The following is a 23,370-nucleotide window of genomic DNA, read 5'->3' on the forward strand; positions in this document are numbered from 1 at the left end:
GTTGTGGCAGATGCCGCACCTCCGCTGGCCGAGCGTCGCCGCATGCCTTGGCAGGCAAAATGTTTCTTGCCTGCTGCCTCTCACGATTGGTTTGGCTGGTGGTGTCAGGCAGGGGAAACTTGCTCTTAAATGGGTCAGCAGAGAAGCGATCAGAATTACCGAATTGGGTTATTTTAACCGGTTAAAATATACGTTCAGATAACCTGTTTGTAGAACACAGTGCTTGTTTTCGTGCCGAAGTTTCTTTATAGGGTCTTTATTTGATGTAAATGGGTAAAAGATACAGCTAAAGATCTTCTTCAGAATGCTTATTTAAAAGACTGATCATTCTTGCTCTTCTTGATGGAGCCCTCCGTTTGTTATCTTGATGTAAGACTTCTCTCATTCTAGTGTTGGGTTTTGTTGAAGAGCAAAGGCTGCGTGTAGCTCAGGCGTAATTGACTTATTTGAAGATGCTTCCGTTTTACAATGTTCTGAAATTGTCAATCTGTTGTCTTTCCTCTGATGTTTTACTTGTAGATGGGGAAGCCATAGGGAGTTTGTATCATGGCAACAGCTGAGGATGGACTGGGACTGTTTGGTACCCGCTACGGTGGTAAGACGTGTTAGATTACTTTCTGTTTTGCAGTGAAGTAATGCAAGCAGTCGTATGAAAATAGATAGGTCCAAGAATAACTTAGAAAATAAAATGGAAACAACTTAAGTTGGGACAAATACTGATGAGCTTCAACTGTTATTAAATGGCTGTGGCACAGTATCGTTGTAAACCATATCCCATTAGTAAGTTTGGATTTTAAACCGTAACAGTGTACTTTGGTTTTCTACTATGTTTTGAGGGGATGCCTGGAACTGGTTTCTCTCCTGTGTTTTACAGTGTATAATTTAACCGTCTCTGTATCTTAATGAAGTGTGTATCTGAACGGTTAGGACGGTTGTTCCTTTCTTTGCTGTTGGTAAGAGCAAATGCGCTATCATCTGGTATAGTACCAGCAGTCAAGGTACTCAACGTTATTTCCAGCTCTGCAGTTGATTGATCTGATGCATATTTGTGAGATTCCCAGCCTCAGAAAGATTGTGGATGTTGATATTTGTAGTAATAGTATTTATTGCAGAACTGGAGCTATTCACATAGAGGAGGTGAGAGTGATAAGAGGCATTGGAAAAATACATGAACTGAGGAGATTTAGATGAAAATACTTTTACAGAACCAGTTAGTCTATGAATAGATGGCAATACTAAAGCAAATTCTTTGAATTATGATACAGACTGTCACAATACTTTAGCAAGAAATGTTTCATCATACTGATTATTTTTGTTTTGGAGTTGTATAATTCTTTTATTTGTGTATTCTAGAAAACAGCTTCAAATTCAGATCAAGTTGACTTAGTTTATAATTTTAAGTTTTATTTGTACTTAAAGCCATGTATTTTGCTTCATGCACAGTTCTTGTGGTATTTAGGGACTGGTCTTACAAGACTGCCTTTGTTCCCTGGTGACTAAAGTTCTTTTTTCCACAGTAGCAGTAGCTTGCTGGATAAAATTTCCCCTGTCCTTTACTAGTCTCTGCTACTACTTTTACTACGCTCTACTGGTCACAGCTAACACTTACTTTATGGGAAAGTTAGAGGTTGGACTTTACTAAATGTTTACTTTAGCCTTTTTTTTTTTTTTTTTCTTAAGCTGAAGCTTCCCCCTTCAAGGAAGGTGATGAGAGCTCAGTGGATATTTACGATGGCTTGGACAACAGTGTGACAGTTCCTGGTAGGTTGACTGTATCTTGCTGTTTGGCTTGGGGCATTATAGAGTCGCTTGTGCTTCTTAGGCTGGTTTCAAGTAAAACAACAGTTAGCTTTAAGTTTACATTTAGCTGGTGTAACATACGCTTTGGTGAGCTACTTGTTTAAATTCAAGACATACATGTTACACTCCGTATAAATACAGCAAGAATTCTTAAGTCTGTTAGCTGAACAGAGAAACCTTAGCTATTCTATCTGTGCTGTGATATAGGACATTTTACCTTGGAAAAAGCACCTTTATTTTGTGGTTTTTAAATAGCTTCAGGACCAGAACTGACAGTCACTGATTGCTAAATCCTCAGGGAAAGCTCCAAAACATACTTCCTTTGTGATACAGTTCGCTCAGTAGATCCTTTTAACCTTTTGTTACTTTATCAATAATTTCACATGCTAATGTGAATTAATTTAATCTTCAAACTTCTTTGAAGGTAAGAAAGAAATGGACCCAGCACATGCTCTTTTTTGGAGTCTTAGCATACCGTTCAATTAAATGCTGTTTCTAGTATTTAAACAAGTGTTTCTCTGCTGACGTTACTGCTCTAAGGCCATTGAATTTTTATGGAAGGACTATACTATATCCTACAGACATAAAACATCTATACATCTTTTTCTTGCTTTCCTTGTTGTATTTGTTACAGCTTATAAGAGTATTCTCTAAGGCTGTATTTCACATACTGTGATGCATTGTTTAGTAAATGTAAAATATGCAAGGAGGAATACCATAATACAATGCAAACATTTTGTATAGTCTAGTTCTGAGGAATTTTTTTTTTTTTTTTTAATGTGAAAAGAGGATTAGCGAGATTTTTGCTCTATACAGTTAAGGTGTTATTTGCATGCCATCTTGCATTGTGTTAATAATACTCTTTGTATTATGGTATTGTCCAAAGGATTGAATTGCAGCTTTGATAGCTAGCTTAATTTATTTGTCTGCAAATAAATCTGTATTTAAGAGGTGTCATAAGTCAGGTCCTGTCAGTAATGCATATCTGGTGAACAGAGCACACAGGTTGATTTGAGGAAAAAGCACTGTTACCTAAATAATTGGGGTGTTTGGCTATTGGGTTGGATTTTGGTGGGGTTTTTTTTCTTTCATTTCTTTGGAACGAAAGCTAGGGAGTTTACATTTGTGAGGGAATGTAAAGCAGCAAAGAACATTTGTTCAACACAAGAAGCATGGTATTCAACCCCATACCAACTCTACAGTAATTCCATTTGATTCTGATCAACTGATCCACGTTTGTGAATGTGTAGGTCACTGGCATCCGAGTATTCTTTTTCTTAGTAATTTTTTTTTCAACTGCAAATGTTTCCAAGGTGAGGTCTGGGCAAAAGCTGAATGAATTGTAGGATCCGCATATTTATTCTAGCTTTCTGCTATCTGTTGGCTCTGGAATTGCGGAACTTCAGATCACTGCTACAGTGTAACCCTTCTTGCTTTGTAAATTAGGTAGGTTGACTGTGAGTTAGCCCTCCTTTGACTTCAACCAACTTACTCGGCAATCATAAAATGCATACATCTTTGTTGTTAGGTGTCCTGTATATATCTTAATTTTTCAAACACAATGTTTTCAGTCGAAGTTTAATTTTCATTGTTACCTTCTATGTCGATGTAAAGTGGATCAAGTATTTCCAATAAAATTAACATAAATGTTGAAATTCAGGATAGGAATTTCTGCAGATACGGTCATGTGTTTTCCTCAGTGACACAGTGCAACCTGGCTAGCAAAACACCTTTTCCTTCACGTAATTGATTTTCTTTCTACAGAAAATTCTGCTCCAAATTCTACACCAGCTGGAAACAGCTTAAATTTATTTGATGAGATATTAATTGAAGAAGGGACTGCAAAAGAAACATCCTACAATGAGGTGTGTATTAATGTGGCAAAAATAATTCTGGTGGTTTGGGAGTTGTTTTGTTCCAAATTTTCTTCTGTAAAGTGCAAAAAAAGTCAGTATGCTCACATTATTTGAAAAAATAGGGAAACTACTTTTAAATAAGTAGAAACAAGAGTGTGCTAATAAACTGTTACATCAGTGGGTTTATCAGAATAAGTGACTCTCTCACTCTGTGACATGGTCTGTTCTCATTCAACATCCATTGCGTGTGGCTCACATATCAGCTACATTCTGGGAAAATGTACCATAATTCCCTTCTAGTTAAATATCCGTTCAAACGTCTGATACAAAGCTATTCTTGACATTTGTCCCAACAAATTTTACCAGACTAAAGCAGATAGGTTATGGATTAATCTTATGTGTCATTAGATTTTGTCCTTGAGACTGAAGACAACCATGCAGTAGATAACTACTCCTAGCAAATCAGCAGAACACTTACTCATGCAGTGTCACCTATCCTAGTCCATAAGACACATTTTTACTAACTTGAACTTTGGATTAAAAGGGACAGATGTCCACAGGTAATGCACTGTAGAAGAAGCAGGAGCAAAACCTCCAGGAGTCTACTAAGTACTGAAAGCATCACTTTGAAAGTTTGAAAGCAGTTGACTGTTAAGTATGACAGTAGGGAACTTGTCCATTCTTCTGTGAAAGTTTTGTTCACCATCTACTTTTAAAGAAAGGCTCATGCCAAATCTATTTTGTTTAATTTTGTCATCTCAACAGGAGCATGTCCTTTACAGTCTATTTTTGAAGTCCAGGTTTGTTTGTAGTAACTTTCTGTTGTGTTTTTCCTTATCTGTTTTGTATTACATAAAATCTGACAAACAAGTCCCCATCTGTAGGGCTCTGAGAATTCCTGCTCCTCCATAATCCTGTCTTTAATTTCACAATAATATCGCTTCCTGTTACTCTCTAGCCTATTACTGTTGGGCAAGCACACATAGACTTCCTCTTATCTGAGTGTTTGTGATGTTTTAGAGACTTGTATACATGTTGGAGTATTGAAGCTTTTTGTTTTAATATGGCTTTAATATGTTACTTTTGGAAAAAAACAGCTTTGTAATATACATTACTGTGTTAACCAACTGTAAATCTAGAGGAGTAACTTTTCTGTGTAATTAAGTCTACTTCTATGCTGTGAATTCTCTCTCTGACAGTTGCAGGCAGAATATGGAAAATGTCAGCAGCAAATTAAAGAGTTGATGAAGAAATTTAAGGAAATACAGGCACAGGTACTGTACTTCAAAGGGCAACATTGTCAAGACTTTTACGTAAAGCAAACTAAATATTACTTTGACAGAGAGTTAATTTTATATGCATTCCAGAATTAAGCCATCACGTGGGTGGGTTGTAAAGCACCTCTGTAAGTGCTAGGAGCTTGTTCTGCCTAGGATAGTTGCTAGGATAGCCTACTGACAAAATCAGTAGGTACATTCACTTGTTTCACGATGTTGCATGCAGTAAGACTTCAGGTGCTTAAAAGCTATCTTCTATCACCTTAATTAGAAAATAAGCATGTCAAGTGAATAGTTATCAGAAAGGTATCCAGTTGTCGTTTGTTTGTTTGTTTGTTTTTTTAAATAGGTCTTTAATGCACTAGGGAGAGGATTGCAAAGGTACCTGAGCTGTCATTAGAACTGGAAGAGGATGTTTGCATTGCTTTGAGTGTGGTGCCATTTTGATAAGGCTGAACTGCTCTTCAGCTTGAGCTAATATCCCCATGCTGTGCCATTCTATATAGTTAGATTATCTTGGGCAATTCTGCAACATTCTGTATGGTGTATTAGAGATAAGTCCTTTGAAATGGTAAGCAGCTTCTGCCCTGTGACACGTCTGTATTGTTTTCTGCAAAACTTGTCTACCTTTCTGAGCAGGCTTGGCTGAAGACAATTATTAAGAGAAGGGGCTACCTCTGGGATTGACAGATAGGGTTTTAGAACATCATATCTAGAAATGATAGAATGATAGAGCACCCAAAGTTTTGATACCCTGAAAAGAAATACAATTACCCTCTTTCTCTGAAAGTGCTTAAAACCTACATCTCTCATTTGACACAGCAACTGGGAAAGCAATAACTTGAGTAAAAGAACAAAGCGAAGGGACATAGACATGAATAATGTTTTTAAAAAAAGAAAAAAAAAAGCTCCTTTGGATCTCAATAATTCTGATGCAATTCTGGCTTCTTCAAAACAGTTTCTGTATGTTCTACTGTCAGTTTGCATATGATAGGAATTTTTCTAATGGTTATCTTGTGCTGTTTTGCATTACATGTTTGGATACCCAAGCTAATTCTCGTTTTTTTTTTCTCTCTCTCTCTTTTTGTATAAATTTAAAATAGAATATCGTTCTACAGAATGAAAACCAAGCTCTCAAAAAGAATATTTCAGCACTTATCAAAACAGCAAGAGTGGAAATTAACCGTAAGGATGAAGAAATCAGTAATCTCCATCAAAGGTACAACTAGACAGTGGAACTGAAAATGTGCTTTGTGTCTGATCATGTTTATGTACTTGTAAGAAACTTCTGCGGCTATTTTAAGTAAAACTAACGAAGAAAATCATTACTTTGTAAATAATTGTTTGTGTGGTTTAGTACTGGTACAATCAGAGGAAATAGGTATGTATCTTCTTTGCTTGATGAGGTCTTTGGTTTCTAATTAAGAAAATGCGGAGGAATCCAAAGGGTGATCATTTGCCTGAATTCTTTTTTGTTTGTTTGTTCTGTTAATCACCTGTTCCTGGGGGGTTATCTAACCATCTTGCATGTTTCAAAACAGATACTATCTTACACAGTTCAGCTTCAGAATTAGTCTATTTTATGGTCTCAGACATGAATTCCATGGAACTTTTCAGACAACAAATGAAAAAAAATAAAGCGACTATATAATGTTTTCATGGCAAGATATAAAAGCCCTGTCTCCAGTGGTGCAGGATAGCAGCTAGAGAATTCTTGGTAATTTCTGTGTATTACTAATCTTACTGCCAGGAATTGAAAATAGTGAAGTATGGATGGGAGAGCAGCTGAATGTAAGGTTTCTGGACCACTTGAAGCTACATGTATATTAGCTATGCGATATTTTTTTTTTCTAAATACTGAAAATGACCAGATATGATCTGATGGAGGATAGCTGTCATTTTCACACCTTTGAGTGTAGTATTCTGGGTTTTAAATTAAATTGTTTGAAAAATATTTTCTTGTTTTGAATACTCAGCCTCATTAAAGAGTTTACGAACTCCGTCGCAATACCTTCTGATGGTGATGAAAATTTATGAACAAGGTATTTGATCTAGGTATTTTGGAGGCGTTCATCATGGAAAACCGTGGGGAAAGTGGCACTTTGAGGCCTTAGAAGCATGCCTTGTCTGCTGCATGGTCTATAATAAATTGGCTCGTCTTAAGTAATCTACCTTTCTGTAAAGACTACTTCAAAGATAATATCTTTGAGGGAAATTGTTAGTGCTTAACTCAAAGAAAATTCAAAGCAAACTAAAAAAACCCCGAACCCTCACTTGGGTACAATTACATTGATCACACACGTATGCAGATTTAATAGTCAGTCTAAAGCATGGTGAAAACTTGTCAGTATAGTTAAAAATTAAACAGAAATATAGGAAAGGGGTTTGGATTACAACAGCTGCAGCATTGTTTTAGTTCAATGTTCAGTTCACGTCACAATGTCACATTTTTGGAGTAGAGCCAGTTGTATAAGCTGATCATTTAAATTTATTGCATCGGCACATGGGAAGTGTTCGGTTTTATAAAGCAAAGCCAACCCCATTTTGTATTGGAGACAAATACGGAATTATTTTACCCTTGAACTGATGCCTTACAACTGGACACTGAATCAACATAGAATTTCAGGCCAAACCCAACTGTCTGTGTGTAGCAGCCCCTTCATCCTTGTGTCTAGGAAGGAGCCATGCGTTCAGTGGTTTGCTGCTATCATTTGTTGGTATGACTTTTACTTCTGTTTACTTCTGCATTGGTTAGACACAGTCATTCTTTTGAGATAGCAGAGGGTATTTAAGTAGGTTGCCATTGCCTTTAACCATGTCATTTTAATGAAATCTTTTGTTGAATATGGCAGAAGAGTGTCTGACTAGAGGTTGTTTTTTCTTTTTCCTGGAGAGATAAACTTGATGAGTTCTATCAGTAATGAGTAAGAGTTCAGGCATACAGGTTACATTTCCCCTTTTTAATTAATTTTTTTGTTTTTATTATGATGACCTTGCAGCAGTAGCATGTGGCCTTGATGAGGCTTGATTATTGTAATTTACTACTTGTTTTCTGTAGCTTGCAGCCAATTCCAAACATAGTAGCTTATTTGCGTATTGGGTAGAGTAAGCACAGGCACATTATACCTATTCTTTTGGTTGCCAGTTTACCAAATAATGAACTACAGAACTGCGCTTTTTTTTTCTTTTTTTTAAATCACGAATGCTGGAAAGAACAACTTTTTTTTTTTCCTAGGGGAAGGCTCTGTCTATTGCTGGACAATGAAATACTAATTTGAATTACTGAAATTGTTAATTAGTCCCAGTACAGTATTTTTCCACAGATCTTGCTTTTTCTTTTATGAATTTAATTTGGAAAATACATATCCAAATTATATTCTTTTAATGTGTGCTAATGGAAATTATTTAACTTCTATTTTTATCCCACATTTTTTCAACCTGAAGCTGAAAGAAAGCGTGAAAAGAGATAGGATTCATTGCAATTCGGTTTTAGTTATGTTTAAATAAATTTCAAATCTAACATGACTTTTTTTTTTCTTTTTATAAACAGGCTGTCGGAATTTCCCAATCATCGAAGTAGCTTCACCAGAACATACGTTCCAGGATCAACTAATGGACGGTGCTCTGAGATGTGTAAAACAAAAGATTCCAAATTCAGACCTTCTGATTTAGGTGACAGTATAAAGACAGAGCATAGAATGAAAAATGACTGTTCAAAAGATACACACCACAGTTACTCATTTCATAATATGGACAATGGGAAGTCTAGTTCCGAAAAAAGAAACACTCCATATTTACTGAAATACCCTCCCGAAGAGCTCTGCAGTGATGGTACTCATACGTGTCTACCGAACTATGACCATAGTTCCAACAAGGATAACAGAAAGGAAAGAAAAGAAATGAAAAGTAATGAACATAGGGGAAATGTCAACAAATACAAAAGGGACATACATCAGAGCACTGGAAACAATGGTAACTGTAACAATGGTGACAGTGAAGAGGGGAACTCAGATCCTCAGCAAAAGCTGAAAACCCCTTCAGAGAAGGCTAATAAAAATGAGTCGCAGCAAAAAAGTCAGAGCGTAAAACTCAAGTGCAGTGCAAGTGTAGAAAGAAGAGTAGAGAGGGTTGTTTCTTCCTGGGAGAAACAAACTACCGGCAAAGAGAGACTTCAAACAAGAGATGAATTGTATGCTGATGAGAGATCACAAAATCTATTAAAAAAAGACACTAAAACACATGATAAAGATGAAAAAAATGCTGGCCAGAAAAATAAACCAAATGAAAAGCTGCAAGAGCAACCAAGGAAGTCTGGTAGGGGGAGTAGTCCACACTCAAAGAGTGAACATTCAAAGAGTCTTCATGAATCGCGTAAATGTCGGATGGAAGAACCTAGAAAAGGAAGAGACATTGACTGCAAGAGAGACAGGGGAACAAATGATCATACTTCTCGAGAAGGAAGGACTTCACCTCCTAATTCCAACAGCAGAGAGCATAAATACGTGCGCTTGAAGGAAAATAGTAGCAGATATGAATGGGAAACAGCACATTCCAAATCAGAAAGACACAGAACTGAAGAAAAAAGGAAAAGAGAAAGAGACAATCAGGATGAAAATAGACATTTTAGAAATGAAAGAAAAGTTGCAAAAGAGATTTCTCACCAGTCTGGAAAAGAATCCAAGAAAGGTTCAGATTGTACAAAAAGTGAGAGAAACAAGTCCTATAAGCTAGAAGAAACATACAGAGTAGCAGATAGCTTAAAAGACCATAAAATCTCCAAAACTAAAGATGATCACACTGGGACAAAAAGCAAAGACTTAAAACTTAGCTTTATGGAAAAGCTAAATTTAACTCTCTCTCCTGCTAAGAAACAATGTCTCTCTCCAACAGATGGGCTTAAAACACCTTCCCAAAAGGTCACTGATGAGGGAAGTGCAGAGCTTACGCTGCAGGCAGAACTGTTTGATTCTGCCCACCCTGTTAACTGTGGTCCCGCAGAGCAAGCTAATTCAACACTACAAGTTCTGGTCAGTGCAGCTCAAAGCAATGAGGAACCAGCACTGCCTATTTCTGTCAATTCTGAAAATGAAGCCTTGAAAGTAGCAGCAGCAGATCCAGCACAGTCTGAAGCTTTGCCAGTAGTGGCAACAGATGAACTGAGCTCAGAAGCCTTACCAGAAGCAGGTCAGGTACAGCCCCAAGCCTTGCCAGAAGCAGCAGAGGTGCTGGTTCCTGATGAGAGGCAGGCTGAAACGTCAGCAGCAGCAGAGGCTTGTGGTCTGGTGGAATTGGAACCCTCAGCAACAGCAGCAGCAGCAACAGATCTAAATCACCCTGAACCTTTGCCCCTGGAGCTGTCAGGAAGTGTGGCAGAGTGTGAAAACTTGCCTGTGACAGTGGGTGTGATGCAGGATGATAATGGACCAGCAGCAGAAGTGGCACAATCTGAACCTGCCAGTGAAAGTATGGGAACCCTTCCAGAATCAGCAGCAGAGAAGAAAGAGGAAGATAAAATATGGCTAACTGCTGACATAGAAAGCTCAGCAGACCAACGTGGCTCCCAAAACCATGTCTTAGATGACTCAGAAGCCAAAAGTTCTGGTGACCTGGAGTCCTGTGATGCCGCAGATGATACTAGCGAAACAAAACCAGACTCTTTCATGGAAGTAGTGAAGGACGATGATCACTTGGCTGCAGAAAAGGTTGAGTGTTCCGTTGAGGAAAAGGGTATCTGTGAAATTAATATGAGTACATCTCAATCACCTGACAGAACTATGTTAACTGATAAGGACGAACCATTACTTGACCCAAATGCTGGTGAACTGGACCCAGACCTAACTGAAATCAGTACTGCAGCATCTTCTCTTAGTGGTGAGATGTATCCTAGAACTAAAGAGAGAGAAACTAACCCAGTTCCTGTTGATGATGAGAGCTCAATCCTGAGCATTGATCTCAATCACTTGAGGTATATTCCGAAGGCAATCAGCCCACTGAACAGTCCAATGCGCCCTTTGGCTAAAGCCCTTAAGATGGAAAGTCCCTGCAAAGGTCTTGGGAAGAATTATAACAAAGGTATTTGTATATGTGTACTCTAATTTCTTTTCTATGTAAAGGCTTAGAAGATCCATTCGTGGAAAGCAGAAATTACTTTAACTGCTTTCTCAATAACGTAAATAGTTTCACCTTTAGCTATGTAAGTCATAGTGGTCTTTTTTGTTTATAGAGGAACTGCTTAACCATACAGTCAGGATTGTAGCCAATTGAACATTAGTGCTATAAAAATTGGGAGTTTGTCGCTGCTGACAGATAAGCGGTTGAAATAAGTTATGTACAAACTTCTAAAAAATACGTATCAGTTTCTTAATTGTGATTAGTTCTGAGTAGATCTCGTTAGGTTTTTCTCTGAAATTGTAGAGGCAAAAGTTATTTAGGATCGTATTCTTTCAAGTACTTATTTGTGAGAAAGCTGGGAAAAGTACCTGAGACTTATTTTCTAGGAATGTCAGCTAAGAGAAGGCTGTGCTTTCCATCTGTATTAATTTCAGTGTAAATTTTTATATGTATTTTATAATTGTGAGTCAGTCGGTGGGGAAAAAAAAGAGTAGAGCAAATACAACATTAAGATTTATCATTAATGAAGTAAGAGCCAACTCCTAAATAAGATGTCAGGGAGATAAAATATGGTGACAGCACTCACAGGAAGAAAAAATAGGTGACTCAAAGTTTAAATCTTTTACTTGTGTGAATTTAACTCTCCTTGTAATGCCCTGCTGCAACTAACAAAAAGTTTTCTTGGAAGTTTAGTTTTCCTACTAGAAGAGGAATGGTAGAGTGGCATTTAAATCCTTGTTCTTATGTTTTGGAGCATACTCCTTATGACTTTTTGCAAATCTTAGTGTCTGTCTCCTGTGCTTGAGATGGCTACTTTCTTAAGCGTGAATTCCTTTAGCAGTTCATATATCATTCCTACAGCAGTTTATATTCTTATAAATATCTGGGGGAACACAAGGGCTTTGGAATCAGAGTAGATGAACATCAAATAAAAGTATTTTTCTAATGTAGTGTTTCCCTGAGTTACTTACTAGAGGAATCCATCCTGTCCAGAACTTGCTACTGAAGTACAGAGCAGTGTTTTTTTAGCTCTGAAGTTAGACGCCTCCTTGTCTTTGTGATCTGACTAATGATATGCATGTCGAATGTTCTGCATCTGTTCATTGACAGGAGGCTATGGTTTCTCTTGGCCTTGAAATTCAGTACGCATCTTTCTACTGTTCTGCAGGACAGGGGTACATATATTAATGCTATAATTTGGCCACTTTCATGTTACGCTTTGGTTTGTCAAAATATTGAAGTGATTAGTTTGAGATGGTATTGATCCTTGTAAAACTGAAATGGAGGCAGTGATATGATAGGTTTTTGCTCCAGTAGAATCTGTATAAAGTAAACATTTTCAAATGTTGCTTTAAAGTGTTAATCACAGGTTCATTTTTTATGGAGAGCAATTTAGATATATTCTTTTATGACATTAAATGTTTGTTAGATGTCATTAAACCATCTAATCTATGTGCAAGTGAATATAAGAGTGTTTTTTTTAACTAGAGTGCCCAGCAAGCCTAAAATTAACTGCAAATCTCATTAGTCAATACATATGCACTGGAGTGGAATTTTTGTACAATGGAAATGAGCTTGCCTTTTCTTCTTTTGTAACATACTGCTTTGTAGCTGACTGTAATTGCTTATTTTTATTTTTCTTAACAAAATAGCATTTGGTTTGAATTTTAAAGGATGATTAAATGCATATTTATTGATACCTCAAAATATAAAACATTTAATAAACTTGTTTGTGAGACAGAGTAAGGCATACTACATTTGGCAGAACTTTAGCCTTTCCTCTCGCATATCTCAGTCCCTATACCTATCATTCACGAACCTGAACTGGAGGGTCTCCAAAATTTCTGAGGAAAAAAGCTTTTTATGCTGTGGTGCTTCGTTACAGTGCTGGTAATTTTAAATGCGTCAAGAACTGAAATAGATAATAATCTGTACAGTGCCTAGTACTCTTTTTTTGTTTAGTAAGTTAGTTTATTGAAAGACTTGATGATTTAAGTAGAGCCTTTTTATCAGCCCTGGAAAAGATAGTTGAATGCAAACATTAATAGGTCATTTGTACTGCTCATTTTGTTTTCACTGTGAAACTGCTAAAAAAAACCCAACTATTGTATGTAAATGTTAGTCCATAATGATGATAAAGTTAAAATTCAGCTTGTGCAGTGTTCAGAAAACTTGTTAAAGTGAATGGAAAGAAGTTCAAAACTGATACAAAATGCTAGATTTTTCTGTTTTCAATGGATATATTAGTGAGATAGATCACATGGTTTTGATGAAATGTTGAGGTCTTATTTACCCTTTGAAGCTCAGAAAAATCCCATTAAACTAACAGCTGCTGAAGCAACCACACAAACTTGTTAGAGCTCAAACTTCCTGAGTTGTCATTGACAGTTTCAAACAAACAGTTCTGAATGGTCACTTTACAGAACAGCATCTTCCAGGTTTTTCTGAAAATGTCTGTTTATAAATGGGTTCTTGATGGTGATTAGCAAACTGTTTTCTTTTTATAGATTTAGTTCCTGAAAGTACAGTTGTCGTCTGTCCATCAAAGAATTTATCAAAGGAGGTAAACAAAGAAAATCAAAAGCCAGTTAGCATGTCTGATGAACACTTAGAGGTGGAGTCCCAGCTGAGTATCTCTTCAGATGAAATAGAAGAAGGAGAAATCATAAGTAGTGATGAAGAAAAATCTAAACCAGAAAGATGCTCTGAAAAACCAAAAAAGTCAAGACCGAAAAATTCTCCTGAGACACGAAATTTGGCTAGCAGTCCGCAGAATCAAAAGAGCAAAACTGTGCGTTGCAATGAAGATAATGGAAAATTTGTTTCTGTTAAAGTAAGTACAAAGAAGAACAGAGAGAGGCACAAAAATCATACTTTCAGATCTTCAAAGGATATGAAGAAAAACAAAACTGTGAGCATTGCTTGTCTTGAAAAAATAGTTCATGTTATTGTTGAACCTTCAAATGTACAAGAAATCATGCAGATGCTAAGAGCTATACGAAAGCAGATGAGGAAGAATTATATGAAGTTCAAGGTACACTTTCCAGCTCAGCATTTTCACAGGATTATAGAATCTGGTATAATAAATTTTACATCATTGATAAAATACTTGAACTTTTCCAAGATGTCTACATTAGGTGAGACATTAAAATTTAATATCTGTGATATTATAGAGTCCAAACTTAAGCAAGTTAAAAAGAATGCAATAGTGGACAGTCTTTTTGAGCAACAGGTATCAGATATGAAAAAACAGTTATGGAAATTTGTAGACGAACAGCTTGATTACTTGTTTGAAAAGATAAGGAGAATTATAATAAAACTATGTGATGTGGTAAAAGTGGGAAATGAGAGTGAGGAAAGGAAGTTTGAAAGAGCAGGAAAGCAAAAACACAAAATCAGTCATAAAAATGATGTGCAAAGATCTAGAAAGAAGTCCCTGAAAACCAGATCTCAAAAGCCTGAAGAATATATCCTTTCGAAGCAGATTGTGGATTATCAACGACCTAAGTGTCACCCTGAGAAAAATAAAACAGATGCACCAAAAGCTGCCTTTACAAAATGTCTTAACTCCATTGATAACACAAGGAATTCCCAAACCAAAGTGCACCTCTCTAAAGAGAATAATTTGCAAGGCACTCTAACTCCATTGAAGGGGGTAAAATATGAAAAGGAAGGATTTCCGCTATCCAGAGATGCTAACAAGTCTGATCTTAGTTATGAGCTTCTCACAGAACAACAAGCGTCCAGTCTTACATTTAATCTTGTAAGTGATGCTCAAATGGGTGAAATTTTCAAAAGCTTACTGCAAGGTTCTGATCTCTTGGAAAAAAATGGTGGCAGTATCGACAGACATGAGTGGGAATTCAGGACACCGGAAAAACAGTTTTTAGACAGTCATAAATGCAGAGGTAATGTGGCTGGACTGGTGCAAGAGATAGCTCCAAAGGAGGCTTGTGTGGACTCTCAACCAGTAGAAGATATTAACTGGCCTATTGTTTCACCTGTAAGAGCTCCCTCTTTAACATCTAGGCTTCAGATGTCTGTTGATCCAGACGTACTAGATGAAAGCTGTATGTTTGAGGTTGCTACAAATGCAGCTTCATGCAAAGAAGATGAATGCAGTTTGCAAAAGAATAAATCGTTTGTTTCTTCTATCCTTCTTGAAGATTTGGCAGTTTCCTTAACTATTCCATCACCTTTGAAATCAGATGCTCACCTCAGCTTCCTAAAACCTGAGAATAATTCTAGCTCAACCCCTGAGGGTGTTCTCAGCGCACATTACAGCGAAGATGCACTTCTTGAAGAGGAGGATGCCACTGAACAAGACATTCATTTGGCTTTAGAATCTGATAACTCAAGCAGTAAATCAAGTTGTTCTTCATCATGGACAAGCCGGCCTGTTGCTCCTGGTTTTCAGTGTCGCCCCAGTCTACCTATGCAAGCAGTAATCATGGAGAAATCCAATGATCATTTTATTGTAAAGATCAGGCGTGCGGTGCCATCTGTCTCGTCGGCATCTGATCACATGGCTTCAGTGAAGGAAGCACGGGCATCCTCAACCAAGAATGAGAAAGAAGAAATGAGAAGTGGGGAGAAAGAAAGGGGCAGTCAGAGCACCACAACAGCCACTGTGCAGGACACTGTCAAACCAGATCTGGTTAAGACAGATCAGTTGCCTCACTTCAGCACTGAACAAGAACAAAATCCTGCCTTACCTCAGCCTCCAAAGGAGTCGCATAACTGTGTTGGAAATGAAGAAACTACTGGGCTGCTTGGACCCTGTAGAAAATCTTCAGACACAGAGAACCATGACACTGAAAGCCCAGATGAAGGCTCTAAGCAATCTCAGACACACAAATTGAAAGTATCTGAAAAAGCAAATGAAATGGTTGTTAGATCTCAAGCTTCTTTTCCTGCTGGATGCAGCGTAGAGTCATATGTAGACTTAACAGATGAAACTGTTAGTGAAACATCATGTCTTACAGTGGAATCCACTGCAGATAACAGGACTCAGGAAACTTCTACAACTAACTCAGAGAACAGTGATAAAAAGGAAGAACTGGAAGAGTGCTCTGACGCATTTATAGACTTAACAGAAGAGCTTTCCAACGAGACTGTAGCAGGTGAATGTAATCTTGAAACAAAATCTAGCTCAAACTCTGATGTAGCATGCCAGATAATTATAGATGATAAAACTAGTAAAAAAAGGAAAAAGGAGGCTGTCAGAGATAATTCCAACTCAAAAAGGCAACGAAAAGAAACCGAATCAGCAAGTGAAGGGGGTGATGCAAGTGATGTGAAACCTGAAGAGGTAAATTCAGCACCCAAACGATGTTCCAGTAAGAAGAATGAGTTGCAGCAGAACAAGGACTCTTCTCCTTCAGCTTCGTCTGCATCATCACCCAGTCTGTATGCCAAAAACATCATTAAAAAGAAGGGAGAAGTAGTAGTTTCCTGGACAAGGTAATTTCTGATTTGATCTGTTTGATTGTTTTAGGTTTCTTTTAAACTACGTGATATACTGAAAAGTGGGAAGAAAAGATTTTTAGCTGATGATGTTATTTGGTAGCTCTACATCCTTCTGTAAAGAGTGGAGTGGGAACCTCCTATCTACGCAGGATGGCTTTATAAGACTGATGTCTTCTCTTAAGAGTACCACTGAAAGGTGCCAAAGTCTATTTTATCCTTTTTCTTTAACAGTTGTCTGGGGTAAAACAAACTTAAGAGATAACTGTTCTAATGTAATCCTGTCAGCAGCCTTTGGAAGAGAAGGTCATTTTGGTCATTTCTTAGGTAGGTTAGATCAGACTTGCCTTAAAGAAGGTGGCTTCCATGTGTCATAACCAATTCTGTCGCTTTTCCAGATCTCCCAAAACAAGAGTACTTTTTGCTTTTATTTCTAAAGCTTATATGCTAAGGTAACAAGATCTCCTACATTGAACTGTCCGTAATTTTTGTTTCCCCTGCCATTTCCTTTCCTGTCCAAAATTTCCAGCCAGGCTTGGTAGGGGATGGAAAACTTTATTGTTCCTACAAGGCCTGGAAGCATTGGTGACTGGGTAAAGGAGAGCAGCTAAAGACTCCCCTTTGCTGAGAGAAGGCATGAGAGCAAACAGTTTTCTGTATTGGGGTCTACACTGCTCAGTCTGCAGAAACGTACTGGTCAACCATTCAGCCCATATATTCCAGTTAGTAGGATGCAAGTGACAAATGAGGTGACTGTCAAAGATACGTGCAAAGTTATAGTGGTGTACTCTTATCCTTAAGAAACTATAGTTAGCAGGTTTTGCTGTTCTTGCTACAACCTGATACAATCAACACTTTATAAAGTGGCTCCTAACATTTTCAGGACAGACTTTTCTTATCTATTCAGATATAAAGTAAATTTCTGGGTAGCATTTTAAAAGAAAATCAGCTCCTTCATGGAAGAAAAAGACTCTGAAATCTAATACAATTTTTAACATGCAAACAGTGAGATAAGAAGGGATTATTACAGTTTTCCATATGAATATGATGAGGTTTTCTGTGTCACAGTCTTTGTGCATCTTTGTACTATGCCTAAAAAAAAAAAAAAAGTTTATTTAAATAACTAGTCATCACATTTTTCTTTGAAATGGAGTAAATTAAATACAATTTATTGTAATGTGCCATGCTTCAACCAAAGGTACATTGTAGCTACTGTATAATGACTGTATCTATATATGTTTTTACATATGCCTAAATTCATTAATGAGACAAACAGCAAATCACTGATGCACTTAAGAATAGACTCCTGGTCCTTTATTTTCATGTGAACAGTAGATGTGCTCCGAGTATGTTTGTTACATTAGGCTGCTTACAGAAGTCAGACACCTCTCAGTTTAGTCTTTGAATGTCAGTGGACCGTATGTGAAAGCCGCTGCCTAACCATGCAAACTGAGGCAAGTCGGCCTAGAACTGCTGGTCCCTGTTGAATTTATGAGTTCTTTTCAATTCAAGTTTAAATGTCTGCTTTAGAAGCTTAAAACTTTTTGATGACTTTGGGTTTGGGTATCCACTGTTGTAATAATTCTGCCCTTCCTAATAGGGTAGCATAATCTCCACTACCACTTGTTTGTACTGACTCTGTTACTCTGGGCTGGTAGAGGGGAGGATCCTCTAGAAGTTCATTGCTGCTGTTTGAACTCATGTTCCATAGTTCAGAAATACTCAGAATTTTATATATGCCTGTACATATTTTTTTGTGTGCATGTACACATATATATGTAATACATGTATTAATATTTTAAAAATGCGATTTTGCTATAGAAATGACGACCGAGAAATTTTACTGGAATGTCAGAGAAAAGGACCATCAAGCAAAACGTTTGTTTCCTTAGCCACTAGGCTGAACAAAAGCGCAAATCAGGTAGGTGTTACCATTCTTACATTTGCTAACAACTATGTTGCTACATTTATGATCGCAGTTCAACAAAAACCTTTGGAGATTTTTCTGCTAATTTGGAGTTGTTTTTTCCTCATATGTTTTGTTGGGGAGTTCTTGAATAAAGAACCTTAGATTCTCCCAGCTGTTACTTTTTTAAATATACATTATAGGGATATTACAGTCCCAGGGATTCTTCAGTACCTGTTTGATTGGTACCTTGAAACTGCTGTGTCCAGTCATAAGCCAGGGACAACAGGTTGGTTTCTATTATTGGATCAGCACATAGATAAAAAAGGGTAATTTGGAGAGGCCCAAAGCCTTTGCACACCTATAATAAATCAGAAAAGGATTAAAATTAGAGCTGGAAAAAAGAAACCCAGGATTTTACAGAAAGGACATTTTTAATGAAAATGGTACCTTTTTTCTTCCACTTTTTAATTAAGAAACTCCTAAAGACACAAATGTCAAATCGATGTAGAACATTTCCAGAGGTTTGCATATAACTTCACTTCAATTGCCATCTTAATCTCTGTCCTGCAAATCTAAAAAGGGAGAAACACCCATTTGAGTAAGTTAGGAAATACTCCGTGCTCAGGATTTGGCTTTTAGGATGTTGTGTTGTGTGGTTACAGAGTCTTTGCGGGGTTTAGAAGCTGTTGGAGTGGATGGTTGGGTAAAACAGTATTATCTGTGCATTTATGTTATTCTCCCCAGTTAGCTATTTGGTGGATGGTAGATATGCTATAGCAATATGCATATAGCAATATGAAACACTAACTTACAATTGAATGAGGTTGCTAAGTAAGTTGTAGCTATTTTCAACAAAAAGATGTTTGAGACTCATCTACAGACCAGTTTTGTAAAATCCTTAGCAGGCAGATTACTCCATGCTGAGCCATAAATACCTGAAGCAACAGTTGTACAAGACAGTAGAAAATAACCAATAAAATAGGCTTTTTGTGGCATACAAAATAAGCTTTTGTCCTTACATTCGAATCTTACTCACAGTTATACCTGGCAAAATTAAAGTCTAATTGACTTGAAGCCTTCATTTTTAACTCCTTGTTGTGAGGAAACCTGTGTTAAACCAGTAGCTGGCTCTAGCTCTCTGTGATTAACCTGGAGGATACTTCAGATGTCAAAGGTATAGGAAGGCTTCCTACATCCAATTAACCTGTTAATGGCGCTCCTAAAATTCTCCCCCTAAAATTTATTGGCAGCAAATAAAAAACAAAATAGTGATATTTTTTTAAAAAAACTTTATGCTGTCAGATCAGTCTGTCTTGGTAGGCAGGGAAATCTGGGGCCTTAATGATGTGTCTTTTTTTGTCCTCCATTAGGTTTCAGAAAGATTCAAGCAGTTAATGAAGCTGTTCAAGAAATCCAAGTGCAAGTAAACTTGCCACCAAGTTGCTTCATGGTTACAGGGTTTAGCTGTTACCAGCAACGATGGACAACAACCACTGCATTTATATGGTGGGATTAGTGGGAGGTATCCAAGTCAGAATACCAAGTTTGGTAAACTGATGCACTGTTGATTATTTACTTCCCTGTCCATTTTTCCTCTGAAGTGCTTTATCAGTATAACACAGAGGGAACTTTACAAGCAAACGGGCTAGGAGAGAATGTGCACGTGCAAATGAAGTATCATTTCAAGGAGGTGACATCTCCTGTGGGTTAAATGCATTCTATAAGCAAAGCCAAGGGCATGCAGTCAAGTGAAAATGGTGGCTCTTGCTTAACTTGTTGGAAGTCCTGCATATGGTGATGTTGAACTATGATTTTAAGAAGTAAAAGTGCTTTGGAATCCAGTTGGTAGATAATCGTGGGAAATGACAGGTACAACATCTTGGTTACCTTGAAACTTATTTTAAGAAGTTAGGCCTTTTTCCTTTTAAAATAAGGTAGGAGAATGATAGCAGTAATTCCGAAAGCTGCTTATCTAGTCATCAGATTCTGATGGTAAGGAATTGGTGGTTCTTGCTTCTTTGTCAGTTGCTCATAGTGGGTTTCAAGGAGAGAATCTGGTACTTGAGTGTAGGCTTTGTCTTCAACTTTAAGCCCATTATCTAAGCCATTTCTTGATGACTCCAGTGTTCAACAGAAGTGAATGAATTTCTCTTCGAGGGTACCCATCTGTCATTGACAATGGAGAAAATCTAATGCCTTGCAGTTAAAAACGTTTTCTGATGCTGTTTAAAAAGACTTAGTGTTGAATTTTGAATATTTGGGGAGGCAGTCCATGAAAAATATATTCGATTTTTTTCCTTTTTTTTTTTTTCCCCTTTGGAAAAGGCTAATAAGTTTTTCTGCTCCAAATTACATCTGGGAAAGGTACTTAAGTTAGGGCTTCAACATAATGAACATCCTATTTTGTTAAAAAAATAAATTTTTACAACTTGTTTTCTTTTTCAAATTAATTTAGAAACAGACTTCTACGGTTTTATAAAATGTGACTTTATGCTTACTTACTAACCAGGAGAAAAACTTTTCTGTAAAAACAAGCAGTTGCAAAAGCTTGTCAACTTGGCATGTTTTGACAGTAATTGTATCTATCTTTACAAATTGTTTAGTACATCAGAAAATCATTATGTTCTTTTTTAAAGAACTCTTATAACTGCTTCCAGTTTTACTAGTACATACTAAAAGTGTGTGTGTGTGTATTTATGTGTACACACACACATCTCCTATATGTTGCTGCTTTATCCCAAATTTGTGAGGAGTTGGAATTTTGGTTTTTTTTTTTTTCTTCCCCCTAAGAAGCATTCCTGGAAGTTGCACAGGTTTTTGTATTATGAATTCATTAATATTTGAGGTTTTATTCTTTACTGAGGATCGGAATTGCTGTAGTCTTTATTCAGTCAGATGTCCTGAGTTTAGTTAGACTTTGTTTAAGAGCGCCACCTAAGTGCATTGCCTTTCAGCTTGGATTAAATTGGCTTTTTTTTGGAATCCAATGACTGCTTTTTCAGTTGCAGCACAATGGTTTTTTTGTTCCCTCTCCAACTAATGGGACAGACTTCTTATTCTAATAAACCATCAGAGAGTTTCTCAGTGAAGTTGCCACTGACACCTTTGGAGTATCGTAAACGTGACCCATGGAATGGATTGTCATGCTGCCAAACAGTGGCTCGTCCTCGTTTTAGGCAGTGCTCTGGGTACTGTTACAAGGAATGACTTGAGTAGGTAATGATGTCAGCAGTTCTGGCAGTCTTCCACCTTACGTGCTTGCTTCTAAAATGTTTGCTTTTGATGACCAAGTTCATCTTCCATGCTACGCCAGCAGCGCCTAGTGATTTCAGTGGGGGATCAGTATACCTACCCATGCTTGTTCTTAACAAACGTTTATGACAATTGTTTACTTATTGGAGAGTTTAATCTAACTGAATCTGTTCTCAGAACAGTGAGTGTGCAGAGTAGCATTCATGTTTGTGGAAGAATCAGGCTCTACTAAAGAGTATTCTTTTAACCATATCCTTGGAGATCAAAACGTGCACAGTACTGAAGGCACTGAGGGAAGTAGCTTCTCTCCACTTAAGTGCTTCCTCTCTGTCTTGGAAAAGCAGGCAGTATTTTATTATGAAGTTGTTTATGCCTTGTCTGTGTTTATTTACTTTCTTATCTGTACAGGTGATGGGGGGGCGGGGTTTGACTGTTTTGGTTCTGACTTGGATTCCTTTTTTGTAAATTATGAAACTTTTTTTAATGTTCTGTCTATTGTAAGTATGTGTACAGGTTCTTACATGGTCATGTAAAATATCTGATATGTATATATATATATAAATATATGTATAAAAATAGAGAGAGCTTTGTTTAGCCAAAGATGATTTTTTTAACTATATAAAACTCCAGGTTTATTTTGTATAAACTAAATAGTTTGCTTACTGTAAGAGTAATGCAAAAAATAAAACTGTAAAATTCACACACATATGTTCTTGTCGAACAGAGGTTGGCTTGGGGTGGTTTTGTACCACTGTTTGTAATTTATTTCTCCAACAAGCATTTTGATACATATATGCAAAATGTACTGTATGTAAATCTACAGTCTTATTTGTGAAACCTCAGGAAAATGAAACCATTTTGTAGAACTGTTGGCTTGACAACTACAAGTGCTGTGAAGCAGCATTAAAATTGACTTCTGTTAGTTTGTATAAATGAGTAGCTATGTTGATGTTCTGGCCAATAAACATGGAAGTAATCAGTGGCTGCTCTGATGCAATTCCTGCTCTGAATACATACTGCTTATTTCTTAGTGGACATGACTGGTCAGAAATTGGGCAATTTCACAAACTATATCAAACTTTGAAATCACAATTAGAACCTACTACTTCTCTATTTTTTTCTAAAAACATTGGGTTACTGTTGAGTGGAACATTACAAAGGAGGAAGACTTTCCTGTATCCAAGGCTTTTCATTGGAAGAATATAGCTGGCAGCCCTTTGAGAGCCTCACTCCAATTCGCTGTTGAGGAATAGGTCTGCTTCTGTCCAACACATGTGTTCTTACAGGATTCAGTTTAAAAACTCTTAATGGACCTGGGTATTGGAAAATTTTCCAAAGTGGAAATTCAGAGAGCAGGGTTTATGGACATGTGGATAATGGTGAAATCCTAGAGCATCAGGTATTGTCTTTTGAGGGATTCCTTCTAAGGCATAGTCTGTTGCCAGCTAAGCGTAGACATATAATAGTCGGCTGGGCTATTGGCACTTCTCTTAGGTGTCAATCCAGCGACCCATAGCTATTTAGAGCAAGTTTCCTCTAATTGTCTTAACTCTAAAACCAACTGCAGAGTAATCGTTAGCAATTTGTCTTCATGAAGGAAGGTAGTGGTACTAAAGCATGCCAAGAAACAGGTTTAAGGATTTCTTAGAAGACCCTATGAAAGCAATCAAGAGGCGTTTCGGGAGCAAAACTGGCTTTT

At 37.2% G+C, this 23,370-nt stretch overlaps 1 protein-coding gene across 1 annotated transcript; it reads left to right on the top strand.

Annotated features, from left to right (window-relative positions):
• The first annotated feature begins 517 nt into the window (after positions 1 to 517).
• On the top strand, positions 518 to 22,683 carry CASP8AP2 (caspase 8 associated protein 2). The gene is made up of 9 exons (XM_009649042.2): positions 518 to 595; positions 1,681 to 1,761; positions 3,565 to 3,665; positions 4,856 to 4,930; positions 6,037 to 6,152; positions 8,484 to 11,005; positions 13,552 to 16,507; positions 18,332 to 18,431; positions 19,790 to 22,683. Exons 1-9 carry the CDS (start codon positions 547 to 549, stop codon positions 19,844 to 19,846), a joined length of 6,057 nt encoding a protein of 2,018 aa, XP_009647337.1. The 5' UTR covers positions 518 to 546; the 3' UTR covers positions 19,847 to 22,683.
• Positions 22,684 to 23,370: the final 687 nt, after the last annotated feature.

Source organism: Egretta garzetta, unplaced genomic scaffold, assembly GCF_000687185.1.
Source record: "Egretta garzetta isolate BGI_Z169 unplaced genomic scaffold, ASM68718v1 scaffold231, whole genome shotgun sequence".
In the NCBI taxonomy this organism is placed as follows: domain Eukaryota; kingdom Metazoa; phylum Chordata; class Aves; order Pelecaniformes; family Ardeidae; genus Egretta; species Egretta garzetta.